This window comes from Hemicordylus capensis, chromosome 2, assembly GCF_027244095.1.
Source record: "Hemicordylus capensis ecotype Gifberg chromosome 2, rHemCap1.1.pri, whole genome shotgun sequence".
NCBI lineage: Eukaryota > Metazoa > Chordata > Lepidosauria > Squamata > Cordylidae > Hemicordylus > Hemicordylus capensis.
Window position 1 is genome coordinate 360030232 of NC_069658.1, and position 19365 is coordinate 360049596.

Consider the following 19365-nt stretch of genomic DNA (forward strand, 5'->3'; position numbering starts at 1 on the left):
AAGGGGGCTAAGCTGGGCCCTTTGTACCTGATGTATTAGTTATCTGCTTACTTTTACACTGAGAAACACTTTTTAAAATGGTATCCCTACCTGCAGTGTGAAATGGTGCAGTCCATTGTGTTGCATCTCTAGGCTAGGCCCAAGACGTCTCTACCACTAGTATAAGGATACTCCATGTCATAAAGCAATAACTAAATCCATGCCTGTGAATTACAGGAGAGCCACGACACATCTGAAATACCTCAAGTTCAGAAGAGGATCTTCAACTGCACAAACTTGGGCAACGAATACACTGCCATTAGGGGGAGCCATGCCCATATTTCCAACTAAAATAATAATTTCCTCATAGGGTTCAATGGGAAACTCAAACATATTAATAACTCCAGAATAGCTAGCTAGAAAGTTCTGAAATTTCACATGGTGTTCCTAACATGATTATAGCATTAAATGTGTGGACATTCAAGGAAATCAGTCCACCCAATGATTTTTAATCATTTTAAAAGAAAAAATAATTAAAAATCAACAGGTGGACTGATCTCCTTGAATGTCCACACATTTAATGCAACTATCATGTGTCACCACCATATGTATTTTGAGAACTTTCTGCCCAGCATTCTGCACATGTGTAAAAATTGGGGATACTACTCTTTTTATATGAGGGCTTGGGGCCGTTTCCTCCAAATGAGCCCTGAATGATGGACAGAGTGGGGGGTTCAATTCCAGAGCTTTTTGTAACCTCGTGCCATGAAATAAAGCAGTTATACTTTTAAACAGTTTTAGAAACTTTTTAAACAATTCATTAAAAACCAATGAGTGAACCACTATCCTTGAAAGTCCACACATTTAATGTTACCCCTATGTGACTGCATTAAATGTTTAATTTAACACCCTGTGAAAATTCAGTGCTTTCTGCTCAGCCATCTGGACAGTATTGATCTTTTTGAGTTTCCCATTGATGCCTTTGGGGAAACTAGTGGGGCCCATGTTCCATTCTTGCACACAGGCCCCTTCAGAGCTTGTTACCTCACTGCTCTCAGGCTTGTGGGATTTGCACTGCACCATCCCCTGGCACAGCACAGGGAAGCCAGGAGTGAAATACAGGTGAAACTCGGAAAATTAGAATATCGTGCAAAAGTCCATTAATTTCAGTAATGCAAATTAAAAGGTGAAACTGATATATGAGACAGACGCATTACATGCAAAGCGAGATAAGTCAAGCCTTAATTTGTTATAATTGTGATGATCATGGCGTACAGCTCATGAAAACCCCAAATCCACAATCTCAGAAAATTAGAATATTACATGGAACCAAGAAGACAAGGATTGAAGAATAGAACAATATCAGACCTCTGAAAAGTATACAGTGTACTGTGCTTGATTGGTCAGCAAACTCGCCTGACCTGACCCCATAGAGAATCTATGGGGCATTGCCAAGAGAAGGATGAGAGACATGAGACCAAACAATGCAGAATTGCTGAAGGCCACTAATGAAGCATCCTGGTCTTCCATAATACCTCATCAGTGCCACAGGCTGATAGCATCCATGCCACGCCGCATTGAGGCAGTAATTGCTGCAAAAGGGGCCCAAACCAAGTACTGAATACATATGCATGCTTATACTTTTCAGAGGTCCGATATTGTTCTATTCTTCAATCCTTGTCTTCTTGGTTCCATGTAATATTCAAATTTTCTGAGATTGTGGATTTGGGGTTTTCATGAGCTGTACACCATGATCATCACAATTATAACAAATTAAGGCTTGACTTATCTCGCTTTGCATGTAATGCGTCTGTCTCATATATCAGTTTCACCTTTTAATTTGCATTACTGAAATTAATGGACTTTTGCACGATATTCTAATTTTCCGAGTTTCACCTGTAGGTAGCTTGCACCATGTTAGTAGATCACATTCATGCTGACTGCCTAGTTTTAGATTACTCCACACATGAAGTGCACACACTTCACACTGGCTACATAATTCCATCTATCTGTTTAACCTCGTTTAGCTGGACAAATGTGCCCAAGTTATTCATTTCTGAATCCCATTTGTTTTAGTCTGAGAGTGCATGCACTAAGCTCTCTTTCACTGAAAACGCCTGTTTCCATTCCACAAAATCTATCCTGGATATTTTAAAGTATCCTTTCAGACAAATAGCCATGTAGGGAACTACCTGAAAAGCATCCTGCAATATAAACAGTTGAGAATTTTTTCTCCTGTGTAACCTTGTGCTACATAACTACTAAACAACTGGCCTACTAATATTAGAGCTTTAGCTATCTATTTATCCTTTCTGTATCCAGTAGGAGGAGGAGGAGTATGCCTGCCTACATTTTGCAGAAACATGAGATTCACCTTTGTCTCACCAGATTGCTTCCTCTCAAAACACAAGATCCATCTATCTGAGATGAGAACAATACCATTTCTTTCCTAAACTTCTGCTGAATGCAAGCCAGCCACTATGCTTTTTAAAATGTGTCCTCAATACTCTGTACATTCTAGCTTCCCTTGCAGAGCATAGTGCAATGATAGTAAATGTCCTTGATGTTGAGTATTTGGCACCACCTAGTGGCAACAAGGAAATAGTACAAAACTTGTAGTCATCTAAAGCAGGGATTCTCAAGGTTGGGTCCCCAGATGTTATTGGACTTCAACTCCCATAATCCCCAACTAAAGGCCACTGGGGCTGGGGATTATGGGAGTTGAAGTCCAATAACATCTGGGGACCCAACCTTGAGAATCCCTGCTCTAGAGTGGTACATTTGCAGCTATACTGTACTCTCTCTAAGGAGGAATGGGAACCCACAAGACACCATTTCTCTCTCCGGAAAGGCGACACGATGCAGAGGCCTGAATTGAAGGCCAGAAACTTGCACTAATACTCTCAAAAGGGGTTTCTTTCCCCTGTTGAGCTGCAGTAAGATTTACAACAAAGTGTTGCTGTTTATTTTAACTACATTTTATGGCTGCATGCCTGGGAAACTGAAGAGACTTTCCCTTGGTTTTCACCCCAATAAGTGGATTACGACTGACAATGAAATGATGAGATCTTAATTCTATATTCAAAGTCAATAATGCACTACAACGAGGCGATAACGTTTCAGTTATTTCTCTACAAATGGCACCTCACTCACCTCCATACACAGCCTACAGAAAGATACAACGAACACACACAATAAGTTATGAAAGCTTGGTTCTCTTGCTATGAAAGAAGCAGAATACAGATGTCACTTGTGAAACCAGCTTGCCTAAAATGGCAGTGGCAAGGCCTAGGAGGGGAAACATGAGAAGATACCATGGTCCTTTATGCCACAAAGGCCTAGTCTAAACTTATATAAGATATTGGTAAGAGCCTTGAGGTGGTAGAGTTGAACACCATTTTAAACAGTAGTACAGCTAAGTGCACTAGTTCTGAATGTTCCTGAGTAAAAACAACTCTCTGTAAGTAAAAATTGCATTTCAGAGAGAGTTCTACGTAAGAACAGACCTGCTGAATCAGGCCGAAGGCCCATCCAGTCCAGCACCCTGTTTTACAGTGGCCTACCAGATGCCTCTGAGAAGCCCACAGGCAAGGGCATGCCCTCTCTCTTGTTGTTGCTCCCCTGCAACTGGTATTTAGAGGCATCTTGCCTCTGAGACTGGCCTATAGCCACCAGATTAGTAGCCACGGATAGACCTGTCCTCCGTGAATTTGTCTAAGCCCCTTTTAAAGCCATCCAAGCTAGTGGCCATCACCACATCCCATGGCAGAAAACATTCCATAGATTTATATCCATGACTGCTAAGCTTACTCAAGAGCCTTTGGTGGGGAACTCTGTCAAAAGCTTTTTGGAAGTCCAGGTATACTGTGCCAACCGGATCACCTTTATCCACATGCCTGTTGACATTCTCAAGGAACTCCAAAAGGTTAGTGAGGTAAGACGTGTCCTTGCAGAAGTCATGTGGGTTTTCCTTCAGCCAGGCTCGTTCTATATGTTTTAACAATTTTGTCCTTAAGTATGCTGTTCATCAAATTTAACCAGCACAGAAGTTAAACTAACCAGCCCGTAATTTCCTGTATTGATTGCACCCCACCCCCTGCCGCCAAACCCCCTTTTTGAAAATCATAGTTACATTTGCTACTTTCCAGTCCTCTGATACAGAGCCTGGCTGAAGGGACAAGTTACATATTTTTTCTAGGAGCTCAGTAATTTCACATTTGAGTTCCTTCAGAACTCTTGAGTGGATGCCATCTGGCCCTGGCGATTTGTTAATTAGTTTTTCAAGACAGTTTAGTACATCCTCTCCCGTCACCTCAAATTGGCCCAGTTCTTCAGCCTCCAAGCCTGAGAAGCTCAGTTCTGGCCGGGGCAGGTATATATGGTCAGTATCCTCTCACCATGAAGATAGATGCCAAGAACTAATTCAGCTTACAAAACTGGCAAAACAGAATGAGCTGAGCTAGAATACAGATGTGTTAGACTTCAGAAGAGGAAACTTAAAAAAGAAAAAAGAAAGGAATTGGTAAAAAGGAAGCTGAAAGGGAAAGTCAGGAGGGTCAAATCACTCAGGAAAGCATGGAAATTATTTAAAACCACTATACTAGAAGCTCAGTTGGATTGTATACCAAGAAGAACGAAAGGTACCACCACTTTCAGGAGGATGCCAGTGTGGCTAACAAGTAGAGTCAGAGAAGCTATAAAAGGGAAGACTTCCTTCAGAAAATGGAAGTCCTTCCCAAATGAAGAACAGAAAGGGACATAAACTCTGGCAAAAGCAATGCAAAGAGACAATAAGGGATGAAAAAGGGTTTGAGGAGCACATAGCTAGAAGGGTCAAGGGGAATAACAAAAACTTCTTTAAATATATCAGAGGCAGAAAACCTGCCAGGGAAGTGGTTGGATCCTTAGATGATGTGGATTTGAAAGCGATTATTATGGAGGATAAGGAGATGGCATAGAGGTTTTTGTTTGGGTTGTTCTGGAGAGCATTCATGTTTGTGATTTCCAGCTGCAGTCTGAAATGGTTCAGTACATACTATTATCTCCCAACAATTACCACCTCATTCTGCTGCATGTATAAGACCAGCCCTCAGAAGCTTGAACTGGGTCAAGCATATTACTCCAGCTTACCAAAGAGATAGTCAAATAGGGATGCAATTGATATATAAGAAGTGCTATTCAACATTAATTCTAAAATGCCTTAATAATTGATATCTGGAATTGGAAGTCATATTCTTACAAAATCCCAGACTGTATGATTAATTGTATCAATTACTAGATTTGGAATATCTAGCAATTGATTTGGAGTATCTAGCAAGAACAAATCATTAACTGTTGTGTGTCTTAATGCAATCCACCATGACAAACACTGAACTGTAGCTATTCTGGCTTGCCAAACAATAAATACCTTAAATTACAGTCAGGTGGGGCTAAAACTCATCTCTAGCATCTCCTTTTCTTTATGTAGGTTTATATATTTGAATTTGGCCAAGCATTTATGTGATTTGCCACCCAGTCTGAAATGGTGTGACTTTCCTACCACATCTGCTCTAAGTGTGATGTACACACGTGGACAAATTTGTTGGCACCCTTACAGCTCATTGAAAAGGTTTTCTATGCCTCCTGATAAAGGGATTAAATGAAAAGCAATTATCTCTTTTCACACTTGCTTTGCTTTACTCAATGACATACCAAAGGCATGCAGGTACACATGGGACAAACTATTGCTTATTCTGCAAAGATATTCTAAAGTGGCCTGGACACATTTGTTGGTACCCCTAGAAAAGATCATAAATAATTGGATTAGAGTGATGTTTCAAATTAGTTGTTTTCTTTCATTAGTATCACACATGTCTCCAATCGTGCAATCAGTCATTCAGCCTATTTAAATGGAGATAAGTAGTCACTCTGCTGTTTGGTATCATCATGTGTCCCACAATGAACATGGACCAGAGAAAGCAAAGGAGAGAGTTGTCTGAGGAGATCAGAAAGAAAACTATAAACAAGCATGTTAAAGGCCAGGGCTATAAGACCATCTCCAAGCAGTATGATGTTCCTGTGACAAGAGTTGCAAATATTATTAAGAAGTTCAAGGTCCATGGGACTGTAGCCAACCTCCCTGGATGCGGCCGCAAGAGGAAAACCGACCCCAGAATGGGCAGAAGGATAGTGAGAATGGTAGACAAAAAGCCAAGGACAACTTCCAAAGAGATACAAACTGAACTCCAAGGTCAAGGTCCATCAGTGTCTGATCGCACCATCCGTTGCTTTTTGAGTGACAGTGGGGTCAATGGAAGAAGACCCAGGAGGACTCCACTGTTGAAAGAAAAACATTAAAAAGCCAGACTGGAATTGGCTAAAATGCATATTGACAAGCCACAATGCTTCTGGGAGAATGTCCTTTGGACAGATGAGACAAAACTGGAGCTTTCTGGCAAGTCACATCAGCTCTATGTCCACAGACGAAAAAACGAAGCTTTCAAAGAAAAGAACACCATACTTACTGTGAAACACGGAAGAGGCTCAGTTACGTTTTGGGGCTGCTTTGCTGCATCTGGCACGGGGTGCCTTGAGTCTGTGCAGGGAACGATAACATCTCAAGACTATGAAGACATTCTGGAGCGAAACATTCTGCCCAGTGTCAGAAGGCTCTGTCTCAGTCACAGGTCATGGATCTTCCAACAGGATAATGACCCAAAACACACAGCTAAAAGCACCCAAGAATGGCTAAGGACAAAACATTGGACTATTCTGAAGTGGCCTTCTATGAGCCCTGATTTGAATTCTATCGAACATCTATAGAAAGAACTGAAACATACAGTGTGGAGAAGGCACCCTTCAAACCTGACACGGCTGGAGCAGTTTGCTCAGGAAGAGTGGGCCAAACTACCTGTTGACAGGTGCAGAAGTCTCACTGAGAGCTACAGGAATTGCTAGTTTACAGTGATTGCCTCTAAAAGTTGTGCAACAAAATATTAGGTTAGGGGTCCCATCATTTTTGCCCATGCCATTTTCATTTGTATTATTATTTGAAATATTCTGTTGCATCAATACTCTAAAGCAAAGTCTGATTTTTGTTAAATGCGGAACAAACAATGATGGGTGCCAGTTATGTTTGTCAGTTTCAAGTTATTTCAGAGACAATTGTGGATTCTTCTTTTTTCGTGGAGGGGTACCAACACATTTGTCCACATGTGTAGGCCTCAGAAGTTGGAGGGGAGAACAGAACTGGGTAGGCTTTCTAGTGATCAGTGGTAGGGCTGCATAGCCATGGAGAAGGACAAACAATGCACATCAAACTAATTTATTTGCCCTTATATTACTGAAGAGGCTACAAAATGTGTGTGTGTGTGTGTGTGTGTGTGTGTGTGTGTACACGTTTTAAGGTCTGAATACACATCCATCTCATTGTGGGCTCCCCGTGCACAGAAACTGCTTGGGTTTAAGAGCATCTGTTGAAATGGCCCATAACTAAGAGAATCAGACCTGGGGCAGGAGACCTGTAGAAGGATCTCCTTATAGTCTCTCTCCCTCCCTCCCTCCCTCCCTCTCTCACACACACCACCTGCCTTCTCCACCAAGAATGGAGAGGAAGCTGTGTGACAGGAAGGTGACAGGCTGGTCCAAGCAACAGACTGGGTCCTGACCCCATACATATTGAGAGAACCATAAGCCAGTGAGTCAATTTGCCTACCAGGAAAAGAAATGGTCAAGCTACCAATTGCAAGTCTGCACAGCAGCTGACCTGAGAGCAAATGCTTCTCCTGCTCTAAAGACACTGCAGCCAAAAAAAAGAGCTACATTTCTTAAAAGATTGACAGCAGTGACTTATAGGGCTCTGCTTGGTAGTGTCCCCCTCCTACTGCTTAGCTCCAGCAGGTACCAGACTTTGCTGAGCTCTGATACTAGGCCTGGAAACCAGAAGCAACATCCAATGTATCCTCATGTATTGGGAGTTGCCCTAAAACAAGTGTCTGCACTTTCATGGGTGCTCACGTGGCATAACAAGTTGCCTGTTTGAACACGAATGACACTAACTGCTCCTGGCTGCTTTTTACTGTGCCAGGTGGATAGTGCAGTACATTGCCCACAGATCACATCAGATGTGTGTTGGATCTCCCATCATGCACGAGCACAGTCATGGTTGGATTTCGATGCTAGGACAAAATGTTCCAATATGGCACTCTCTTACATGGGTTGTCAATATACCATCTCTTGACTGAGACACAGTCTTGAATAGAGTGGATTATCTGGTTTGATCCAATATAGCTAACGCTTACAGTATGCTCATATGGTAGCTTCGATGGAAGCAGCTCGAACCTAATTCTCTGAAACACCCTATCGTCCGCTGTATGATACTCACCTATGAAGTCCAGATGATAGCTTTTTCATGTTTGGCAAAAGTATGTACTCTCTAAGTTGGTGGTAAACAAATCTGGTGTAAGTAAGAATGTGTCCAGATAGCAGCATTCCATGCTCTCACTCTGGTGCTTGCGTACCAGTCATCACATGGAGCTGTCATGGAGGTCAACAGAGCCACAAAGACTCTAAACACCTCAGCTGGCACCAGCTCTGCCCTAGATCAAAGTTGAAAAAAACCTCAAGAACCACCACCCACTGCAAAAACAATTGCTCACTAGAGAAGACAATACCATGAACCTTCCTGGACAGATCAGTAACTGTTTCTTGTTTTCACATCACAAAGGTGATGGCAGTTGAATAAGCCAGTGAGAAGCTCAATCCTTCACAAATTCCACATATTTTCTTCTTTGATTTACAGAGTTGCATCCTTCTTCCATTCATCCTCCCCAAAAGGACTGGACACCAATTAAAAGAATGAATTTTAAGAGATGGAAGAGAAAAGAGATGGGAGAGAAATCTTACCTGGTTTCCCATACCCATACATGCTGATTTTGTCATCTTTTCAGCAGCAGCTGAAACCCTTTCTATTTTCTTAGACCTTTTTATGTATTATAACTTGTTATTTTAGTCTCTGCTTTATATGCCATCTTATTTTTGTTTAAATTGTCTTAGTTTATGCTGTTAACTGCTTGAAGCTATATCATTTTTTATTGTGTTTTGATTAATTGAGAACTGTAAGCCACTCTTGAGGGCTGAAAGGTGGGGTACTTAATAAATCAGTCAATAAGGAAGAACATTCCTTTCAATTTTTTATTCAATAAAATGTACGAAGTAATAAAATCTCTAACAGGAAGAGTTGATATAACAGCCGTTACAGAGATGGCTGAGCTTTTCAATGGCCTCATGTACTGCTCCGAGGCAACTATGTCTTGTCAGCATTGAGTGGAAACAGAAGAACATGGACACAATACACAGATCTACTTGGTTCCCCCATCCACCTCCCTCTACCCTGCCCCACCAGCTTCTGCCCCCACCCTCCCCGTCACTAAACTCCTTGGTTGATTCTGCCCAAGTAATCTGACTAAACAGCCTTCGCATGTCATTAGTTTCCCATCTTCTCCAGCCCCCTTCTTACAATGTGTGATCACACAAGCACTCACCATGTACAATTACATACTCTTAACTTAGTCACCTGTCAGATTTGCATGCATGTAAAAAAATGGGGGGAAATATTAAGGCTATGAACAAACAAAAAAGAAAACCCGCAATATTTTTTAAAGCTAGGTAGCGAGTAGTATTTATGAAACATAAGGCTTGAGGCTTATTGATTCTTCAAAATTTGAACACTTCTCCACTGCTCTTTTTCTTCTTAAATATCAAGGTACCATTGCAAATAACGGTTTCCCCTTCCCTTCCCCAATTACTGGGCGCTTAACTCAGAGATGTGATATTGGAGCGGCCTCCTGGGGGTGCCACTATGCGCTTGCTTGCTGAGCGGACACCTTCATCAATCTGGGTACCTGCAGTACAAACATACACAAGACAGGGAGGGGAAAGAAACTTAGAACCTTTTCTTCACACAGCTGTGATACAGTCATATAGCAAAAGGCCAGCTATGAAAAGCTTGTCCATGTCTCTTTAGAAGCACCGTACCCTGAAAAGAGTTTTCCTGATCTTCCTTCCCCCCACTTAATTCTCAAACTTGAACACACATTTGTTTTGGCAGAGATACCACTGGCTAGCTCCTGAAAAGTCTTATGGTTCAATATCATGGGAAAGTCAGCAATAAGTCATATAACAGGCAGGTGATAGTCACCCATTTTGCAGCAAGTGGTAGTACATTAGGCTTTGTCTGATCTGAAGGGGAAACCATTGAAAGAGTATCTCATGTATTACTAAATATACATGAACCATTCAGGCTGCTTTCTGCCTAGAACTGTTACAGATTCAACCTAATTTTAGTCACCTAGAATCCTGTTTAGTGCTTACCCGATAAGCTAAATCCAGACTGGTGGAGATTTCTGACTGGGGGTGTCTGCCGGGTGGGGGATCCCCGAGTAGAACCTGCAGGAGTGCCCCCTTTAGGTGTGGTGGTCAAGTCAAACACAGGGCCATCATACATGCCCCTTGGCACAGCATGCATTTCAGCCATCTGTTAGAGGGAACACAGGGAAGCAGTATTAATAGGAACATACTTTATTTATTTATTCATCACATTTATAAACTGCCCAACACATACATCCCAAGGTGGTGCACAGCAATTTAAAACAATTAAACACAATAAAAACAAAACAACATTGAACAAGAACTAATCTGCCTATTTTCCTGCCTACTAACAACTGGACTAAATTTGGTTCAGATCGGTTAGGTGGTTCAAAAGTTAGCTCACTTGCGTCTCAAACATTTACACATCCTCCATCTTGAATTGGGGTGGATGACATCATCACAAACTACATCATTGAGGCATCCCTATGTGTCCCTACAGCTGAAGCAAATTTGGTTCAAATTGGTTAAGTGGTTCTCAAGTTAGCCCACTTGCACCTCAAACATTTACATGTCCACTATCTTGAATTGGAGTGGATGACATCATCACAAACTACGTCACTGAAATGTCCTGTGTGTCTCTATAACTGTACACGATTTGGTTCATATTGGTCCAGGTATTGCAAAGTTGATGGGGCGGGGGTGGGGGGAGGCAGGGGACATACAGACACACACATGGAATGCCGGGTGATCTCATAAGCCTACTGGAAAGAAGGCTAAAAATAGATTTAACAGAAGGCCTGAAAAAACAGGTGTGTCTTGAGAAATGTTTTGAAGACAGCCAGCAATTGAGAAATGCTTATAGGGAGCGCATTCCAAAGCCTTGGGGCAGCCACAGAGAAGGCCTGGTCCCGCGTCGCCACCAAATGAGACTGTGGCAGCTGTAATTGAATCTCCCAGGATCTCAGTAAGCAGCAGGGGTGCTCCCTTAAATAGCCTGGACCCAAGCCATTAAGGCCTTTATAGATAATAACCAGCACTTTGTATTTTGCTCAGAAACATATTGGTAGCCAGTGAAGTGCTTTTAAATTTGGCGTCATATGGTTTCTTCAGATCACCCGAGATCAATTTGGCTGCTGCATTCTACTCCAACTGTAGCTCCTGGACTATGTACAATGGCAGCCCCACATACAATGCATTACAGAAATCTAGCCTGGAAGTTATCAGCATATGGACCACTGTTTGAGGTTGTTTACCTCCAAAAATGGGCGTAGGCGTATCCACTGAAGCTGATAAAAAGTGCTCCTGGCCACTGCCTCAATATGGGAAACCAGAAAGAGCTTGGGGTCTACGAGTACTCCTAGACAACATACCTGTTTTTCCTGGGGGAGTGTAACTCCATCCAGAACAGGTAAATCTAAACCACCTCTCAAGTCCCAACCCCCCACAATCAGTACCTCCATCTCATCTGGATTAAACCTCAGCTTATCACTCATCCAGCCCATTACCACCTCCAGGCAGGCATTTAGGAAAACTTAAGCCATTTCCTGAACAAATTGATATGGAGAAATAGATTTGGGTGTGATAACACTGGTATTTTGGCCTGCACCAAATCTCCTGATTATCTCTCCCACTGGTTTCATGTAGATGTTAAAAAGCATTGGAGACAGTATGGAACCTTTTGGAACTCCATATAGTACCTCTTGCTTTAAAGAGCAGCAGTCTTTATTTATTTTATTTATTCAGAAGATTTCTATCCTGCCTTTCAGACCAGGGTCTTACAAGGCAGCTAGCAATCACAGAACATATGGATTATGACAAATCTTGTAATGACAATCTGCAAGTTGTGTAGCAGGTATCAGTCTGCACTGAACTATCTCACAAAACAACTTTCCCCTTCTGTATGAACAAATGCAGCGAAAGCTAGGGCATAAAGTGCACTCTGCTGGTTTCCTGTGGAATGTAAAAGTTATGTTTGACAGAGAGTAACTATGGAGCCTTTGGCTGATTTGCACAACCATCCATGTGCATGGATGGATGCCTGTAACCATGTATGTGCAAGTTCCACATTATAATGAGTATGTCTGAATAAACTCTTCATGTGACTGCAATGATTTCAGCCACACCAGTGCAGCCACTTTTTTTAGGAGTTGCAGTAGTGAGGTTAACACTGCCACAATCACATGTGAAGGAACCTCACTCCAACAGCTTACCAAGCAAGCTGTGTTTGCATACAAATTAGGTCTCTGACTCATGGAAACAAGTCTCACATTGAGCCTAAATCATCTTAATTGCTAAAAGGACAATGCCTACGCAGCTTGGGGGTACTACTGGACCTGGCTCTGCTTTTGGAAGCTCAGGTGGAGGCGGTGGCCAGGGCTGCCTTTGCATGGCTTCGGCTAGTGCGCCAGCTGCGTCCCTTTCTTGAGAAGGCAGATCTGGCCATGGTTACCCATGCCTTAGTCACGTCATGGCTGGATTACTGTAACATGCTCTACGTGGGGCTGCCCTTGAAGAATATCCGGAAACTGCAGCTAGTGCAAAACGTGGCAGCTAGGGTTTTATCCAGAGCTGCCCAGTGGGAGCACATCACACCCATCCTGAAAGAGTTGCACTGGATGCCAGTTCATTTCCGGGTCCAATTCAAGGTGCTGGTTTTGACCTTTAAAGCCCTTAACGGTTTGGGCCCGGGGTATCTGAGGGACCGCCTGCTCCCATGGGTTGCTGCCCGCTTGACAAGGTCATCTGAGGGGGCTGTGCTCCGGGTGCCTACAATGAAGGAGGCTCGGCTGTCGTGCACTCGGGACAGGGCCTTCTCTGTTGCTGCCCCCAGACTTTGGAATGCTCTCCCAGTGGCCATTCACTCCTCGGACTCCATCACAGTCTTTAGAAAGCTTCTTAAATCTTGGCTTTTTACCCAGGCTTTTACATGACTGTTTCTATTACTGCATCTATGTGTTTTTACTCATTTATAGTTTTTATGCTTGTATTTTATAGTTTTTAAATTAGATTTGTTTTATATTTTTAGCGTAATATTTTAATTGTCATTTTAATTGTATGTTTTTTTAACTTTTGTAAACCGCCTTGGGGTTGTTTTTAATGAAAGGCGGTATATAAATCCAATAATCAATCAATCAATAAAAATCTTGACTTCTGAGCATTCCAAAACTCTTTGGCTTATATCCGGACTAAACTTATGCTCACAGTTGTGCTGTGAGCACAAAGTACACATGGGGGTGTGAATGTGTGTGTTATTTTTGCCAATCCTCCCTTCCCTCTGCTGCCCCTGCCCCTAAATACGCCTCTGAGGGATGGGAGACCTTTAGGGGCAGGTTTGCAGAGGGGAATCAGCAAAAATTGTTTTAAGAGGATACACAGTACCTTTATAGCTCCTTTCAAACAATGATATATGTTATTTCAAAAGGTGAATTTAAACATGACATGCAACTAGTATCATTACATAAAATTTTCTAAGCCAGACGCAAGAGAATTTTATGTAGTGGCTGTCTCCAGGATACACCATCTGCTCAAGAGGTAGGGCCATATTGAAACAGCTTCCTGCACCATAAAGGTAGGGCCAGAAAGGCCACAAAGGAGGAGCCTAAACTAGCTCCTTCCCCTCACAAGTATAACTCCTCCCAGAAATGGGGGCAATGCTGACAAACGGCGGATCAGTTGTATGGGTTCTCATATATGGCTCAGGTCTTCTGAAGTTACTTTCACATCATGGAGGTAATATAACAAAGAGCTCCTAAAAGAAGGGATAACACATCTTCTGGTAAAACTCTTCATCCCAAGCTGATGTTCCTTATCTTACCTTCCTTCTTGCTTTAATGCGCTTATAGACATAGTCCGAGAAAGGAGTGCCAGGGATGAAACGCCCCGTCCCCTGTGTCACATGAAGGTTGCCATCCTCCATCATTATTTTCCCTTGGCATATGACAACCAGCGGAGCTCCACGCAGCTCTGTCCCTTCAAAGATGTTGTATTCAGCTGCCTACAACACACAGGAGTCAACAAGCTCATTTTGAACCAAGTCATCTAAGGCAATGCCCAGTCTCCAGAGCCAATATCACAAGCTTCAGAGATTTGGGGGGTGAAGAGCAGGAGTGGCTGGAGAGAACAAAGTGGGTGGCCTTTGCTGGCAGGGCTAAAGAAGGAGACTGAGCCAAGAGTAGCAACACATGCTAGGCAACATTAAATAACATGACAGGCCAAAGGTTTTGCGTCCTCAGCCTAAATCCTATTCATGAATTTTTCAAAGATTCAAGACTGACACCTTTTGCCACCTTTGAACCCAAAGCTAAAACATGTGTGCTGCTAATCAGCTGGGCTGGAAAAAAACAAATGCTCAAAATGCAATGCCAATTTGCCTTGGCTGAAGTGACAGGTCTAATGAAAGGTGTGCTGTAAGGTTCCACCTGGGAGCAGTTTAAAGTCAGCCTGCAGCAGCCCCATCACTGCATTGTCAGGGCTGCCTTTGAAGTTGAACAGTTGCCCCTGCAGGTCCTTAATGTCAACAAGAAACTACGCATCATGTCAGCAAACAAATATTTTGTAGCTTGATGTTCAAGTTTAACTCCTGTTCAATTTACTCTCTCTAAAGTTCTGCCTTTCACTGATTGTCTTCTGGCATGTGACTGCAGATAGGACCGATTCACAATGGCAACATGTTAAAACGGCTATCCTCAGCCCCTGCCTAGCAAGAGACTTACTGACTGGTGACTTTTAGCAGAGACAATTTTCACTGCATCAGGATCCCATATGACCAGGTCACTGTCTGATCCCACAGCAATTCTCCCCTTCCTCGGGTACATGTTGAAGATCTTAGCAGCATTTGTGCTTGTCACGGCCACAAACTGGTTTTCATCCATTTTCCCTGTAGCCTGTTTGGGTATTAATCAAGACAAGGAAGTTAAGGAAAATAGAAGAGAGATTATGGAACAGCAGCATCTAAGCTCTATTGTTGTTGTGCACTGCCCAGAGCCATTTGGATGGGGTGGTATATAAATGTAACAAATAAATAAATTACACCATGCAAAAGATGTTTCAAACTCCTGTCTAAGTTTCTATTCACGTCATACTTCTGTCAGGAGTCAGTTCCCAAGTTGTTGATCTAAAGAGCCAGCTAGGGATGTGCATGGTCCAGAGCAGTCCGGACCAGCACCGAAGGGGGGCCTGCATTTTAGGGCGGGGAGGGCTTGTTTACCCCTCCCGCCTCTTTGCCCCCGCCAGTGGCCGTAATCTATGGTAAAATTGGGGCGCTGGAAACCAGCCACCCCAGCCGCCGCTTCCGCCGCCCCCCCCCCCCCCCCGTGAGCAGATTAGAGAAGGAAAGGCTACTGCCGCCCTCCCGGCCTGGCACCCGCCACCCCCCCACGAGTGCTCACCAAGTTTAAAGAAATTAGAGAGGAGCTCGCGAACAGAGCTCCTCTCTTATCGAAGCCTCCGGCCCAACTGGGGCTTTGGGCGCGCGCGCACACGCGCGCTAGAGCTCTTTATCCGCTAGAGCTTTTGCTGGAGGCCCGGTCTACCCGCCGGGAAGAAGCCGGGTAGACCGGGCCTCTGGCGATCGGAGGCCCGGTCTACCCGCCGGGCACGCGCGCCCAAAGCCCCAGTTGGGCCAGAGGCTTCGATAAGAGAGGAGCTCTGTTCGCGAGCTCCTCTCTAATTTCTTTAAACTTGGTGAGCACTCGTGGGGGGGTGGCGGGTGCCAGGCCGGGAGGGCGGCAGTAGCCTTTCCTTCTCTAATCTGCTCACGGGGGGGGGGGCGGTGGAAGCGGCGGCGGCTGGTTTCCAGCGCCCCAATTTTACCATAGATTACGGCCTCTGACGGGGGCAAAGAGGTGGGAGGGGTAAGCAAGCCCTCCCGCCCTTAAAGTGAGACCCCCCCACCCGGACCCGGACCGGCCCAGTCCGAACCGGTCCGGCAGTTCGGAGGCCATTAGAATGGCCTCCAGACCGGTTCGGACACACCCCTAGAGCCAGCCAGGTGTTTTTTAAAAGGGGGGGGGGCGCAATTTTGTGTGTTTTCTTCACTCAGATATGTAACTAGGCCTCAAAGTTGAGATCAGGTGGCTGGGCAAGGGACATTAAACTGAGACCCTGATCCAGAGATACTCCCATGCACTAGTGCAATTTGCTCACTAGGCTTTTTCTCTCCCCGCCCCCAACTCTGCCAAACAGACCTTCATAGTCCAACACTGATCATCAATTTGGGAAAAGTGGTGCCTGCATTCATTCCTCCCCAACACAGGTGGAAATGCTGTCAGAGTGGATAGCTGTAATCGGTTAATTGTGTCTTTGCACTATGTGCATGCAACTGGGCATCCATCTCCTTCCAACAGCATTTGCACTTGTAGAAATGAGGTCAATGTATGGATTAAGCTGGATAAACTGGGACAATTCTCTTTTTATGGAATTTATACTCAAGTGTAATTGTTATCTATCCACAATTACATTGCTTACCTTTTTGGGAAGTTACTCTAGACATTGTGCAAACCTGTGCCTATACACTAAATGCAACCATTACTTCTTGGTGTAGCAACCCCATGGCACAAGCAAGTATTTGGTAGGACATATACAGTGGTAATAGAAGGAGAAGAGCAAGGAGAAATGGAACCCTGATTAAATCACTGGCCTGCAGCACTATGAGGGGTCTTCTTTATTAAGTCCTCATTCCCAATAGCTGAACAGGTCTCAGTCCTTTTCCACAATTTATTCTGGACAAAACCACCACATTAAATATTATTATTTTTAAAAACAGCAACAACAGAAGACTAGTACAGAGCCTCACCACAAGTTCAGATGAATTACTCTCCCCTCCCCTTCACCTCTTTTGTCTTACCACTGCTTTGTCCCAGATGACAGACATCCGTTCTTCAATTCCATTGGTCCCCTCTGGGATTGCTGTGAAGTTGTCTTTTCCAATCGCTTTCTGTGCTGTACTGAATGTACAATGTGCACTTCCCGAGACCTGAAGGTCCCCACTGCCTCAGAGAGAGAAACCCAAAAGACAAGTATCCGTTATTCGCATCCTTGATCATCTCACACATTCCCCACTCCCACCCTATTATCAGCAGTTTAAGAGTTTTTCACTAGCCATAACAAGAAATAAATAATAGAGATGTAGGAGAAAATCTGTACCGCATATTAGAACAAAAACTTAGCTTTGAAAAGTAGTCTCTAATCCCTTTGGATAGTATAAAGCTACTGGAAATTAGAGAAGACACTTAATAAATGAAGTGATGCTCCTGTTACAGTTTGGGGCCTCAGCAGAAGTACTGAAAATCCAGTCTTCCATTTACAGCAAATACATTTAACTCACAGAAATTGATAGGAGTGCCAGGAAGATGAATCTTGCTGAGAACCAATTATAATCTCTTCCCTGCTTATCTGTGTTTTCCCCTATAGTAGGTGGGTGGGTGTCTGCTCCTCCCCCCTCCTTGATAATAAGAACAACTCCTCCTGAACAAAGGGCTGATTTATTCTTCAGGAAGGCTCTAGTGGCAGAAGCAACATGTCTGTTCTGTAAAGGAAACCAAGTGGGGAAAAACCAGGTTGCTCACATGTAACTATTGATGTGAAAGTAATCTGTTGCAGTCATAAGAATGGGTTCTGTACCTGTGCAGGACCATTCAGGCAGAATCGATTAACTCCTCAAAGCGCTTAGCCCCAGACCCTGCACGTGGTGCACTTGCTCAGTTTGGGCAGACTAGAGTTCTCTCCTCAGTTCCTGAAGGACCAACATTTCAATTCAACCATCATATGGGGCCGGTTCACAGTTTGACAAGGTAAGTAGCACTTCGTATTTTATATACATGGGTTTTATCACTTCGCATAGTGCAGCAGGGCCAGCAGGAGTGGGCCAGCTCATAAAAGTGGGTGACTAATGAGCTGTCAGTCTGGTGGCAGGTGTAGTATGCTGAGGTAAGACCCTTTTTAGCACACCCCTCCCGAAATTGGCCTGAGCTGCAGACTGAAAGTCCAAGGTGTAATGCTTGACAAAGGTATGCTCAGAGGACCAGGCTGCTGCGATGCAGATGCCTCTGAGCTTGATGCCAGCCATATGGGCCACAGAAGTAGCGTAGACCCTTGTAGAATGAGCCCGTGTGGTCTTTGGGGGTTCCACTTTCTGTTACTTGTATGCCAGGAGAATGAGCTCCACAATCCAGTGGGACAGTATTTGTCTGGAAATTTGGCAACCTTTCACCTTGCCTTTGAAGCCAACATAAGGCGCTTTGTCTTCCTGTAGGGCCTGATCAACAGCAAGTAGCAGAGGAGTGCACGCCTCACATTCAAGGAATGCAGCAAACGCTCCAGAGCTGTCATGGGATTTTAAAAGAAGGTAGCAAGATGATGGCGCTGTTTATACGAATGTCTGTAACCACTTTAGGTCTAAACTCAGGGTCTAGGCGAAGCACCAACTTGTCCCCAATAAATTTTGTACAGGGAACATCAATGCGACGGGTATTTAGTTCGCTGACCCACCAAGCTGCCATTATGGCCAACAGAAAGGCGATCTTTAGTTCCACAAGTTTAGGAATGGCCGTTGCCATGGGCTCAAAGGAAGGTTTCATTAGAGCAGACAGGACAAGGGACAAGCTCCATTGTTCAGTAAGTTGATGGATGGGCGAGTTCAGGCCTTTTAGGAGTCTCTTGGAGTCTGGATGCGAAAAAATCATCTTTCCATCCCATCTGGAGTGACGAGCAGTTTTTGTATATGCTTTTAACTTGTTTTATGCTATTGTTAAGCGCCCAGAGATGAAAGTTTGGGGCGGTGTATAAACTTGATAGATAAATAAATAAAATAAATAGCAGCCAAATGAACCTTAATGGAAACATTGGCCAGCTTCTGCTGTTTAAGGCTCGTGAGGTACAGCAGGACTTGGCGAGATTTTGCAGAGTGAGGTAGAAAGCCATGCCTCTTTGCATTCAGCTTGAATTGTTTCCACTTGCTATTGTAATTGACCTGTGTACATTTCTTTCTGTCGTTGAGGAGGATGTCGTTCAAAAGCTTCAGGCAGTCAAGTTTAGAGTTTT

General features: G+C 43.8%; 2 protein-coding genes across 6 annotated transcripts in view; one reads left to right on the top strand and one right to left on the bottom strand.

The window, feature by feature from the left end:
• Positions 1-9707, top strand: part of STK32A (serine/threonine kinase 32A) — a 144888-nt gene extending 135181 nt beyond the window's left edge. For both annotated transcript variants that reach the window (XM_053289126.1, XM_053289121.1), the window contains one exon: positions 8759-9707. In XM_053289126.1, coding sequence (XP_053145101.1) covers positions 8759-8810 — 52 coding nt within the window. In that variant the 3' untranslated portion in view covers positions 8811-9707. The remainder of the gene's footprint in view (positions 1-8758) is intronic.
• Positions 9137-19365, bottom strand: part of DPYSL3 (dihydropyrimidinase like 3) — a 104623-nt gene continuing 94394 nt past the window's right edge. For all 4 annotated transcript variants that reach the window (XM_053289112.1, XM_053289115.1, XM_053289114.1 and 1 more), the window contains 5 exons: positions 17171-17312; positions 15039-15209; positions 14141-14320; positions 10330-10492; positions 9137-9860 (listed from right to left, as the gene is read on the bottom strand). In XM_053289112.1, coding sequence (XP_053145087.1) covers positions 9772-9860; positions 10330-10492; positions 14141-14320; positions 15039-15209; positions 17171-17312 — 745 coding nt within the window. In that variant the 3' untranslated portion in view covers positions 9137-9771. The remainder of the gene's footprint in view (positions 9861-10329; positions 10493-14140; positions 14321-15038; positions 15210-17170; positions 17313-19365) is intronic.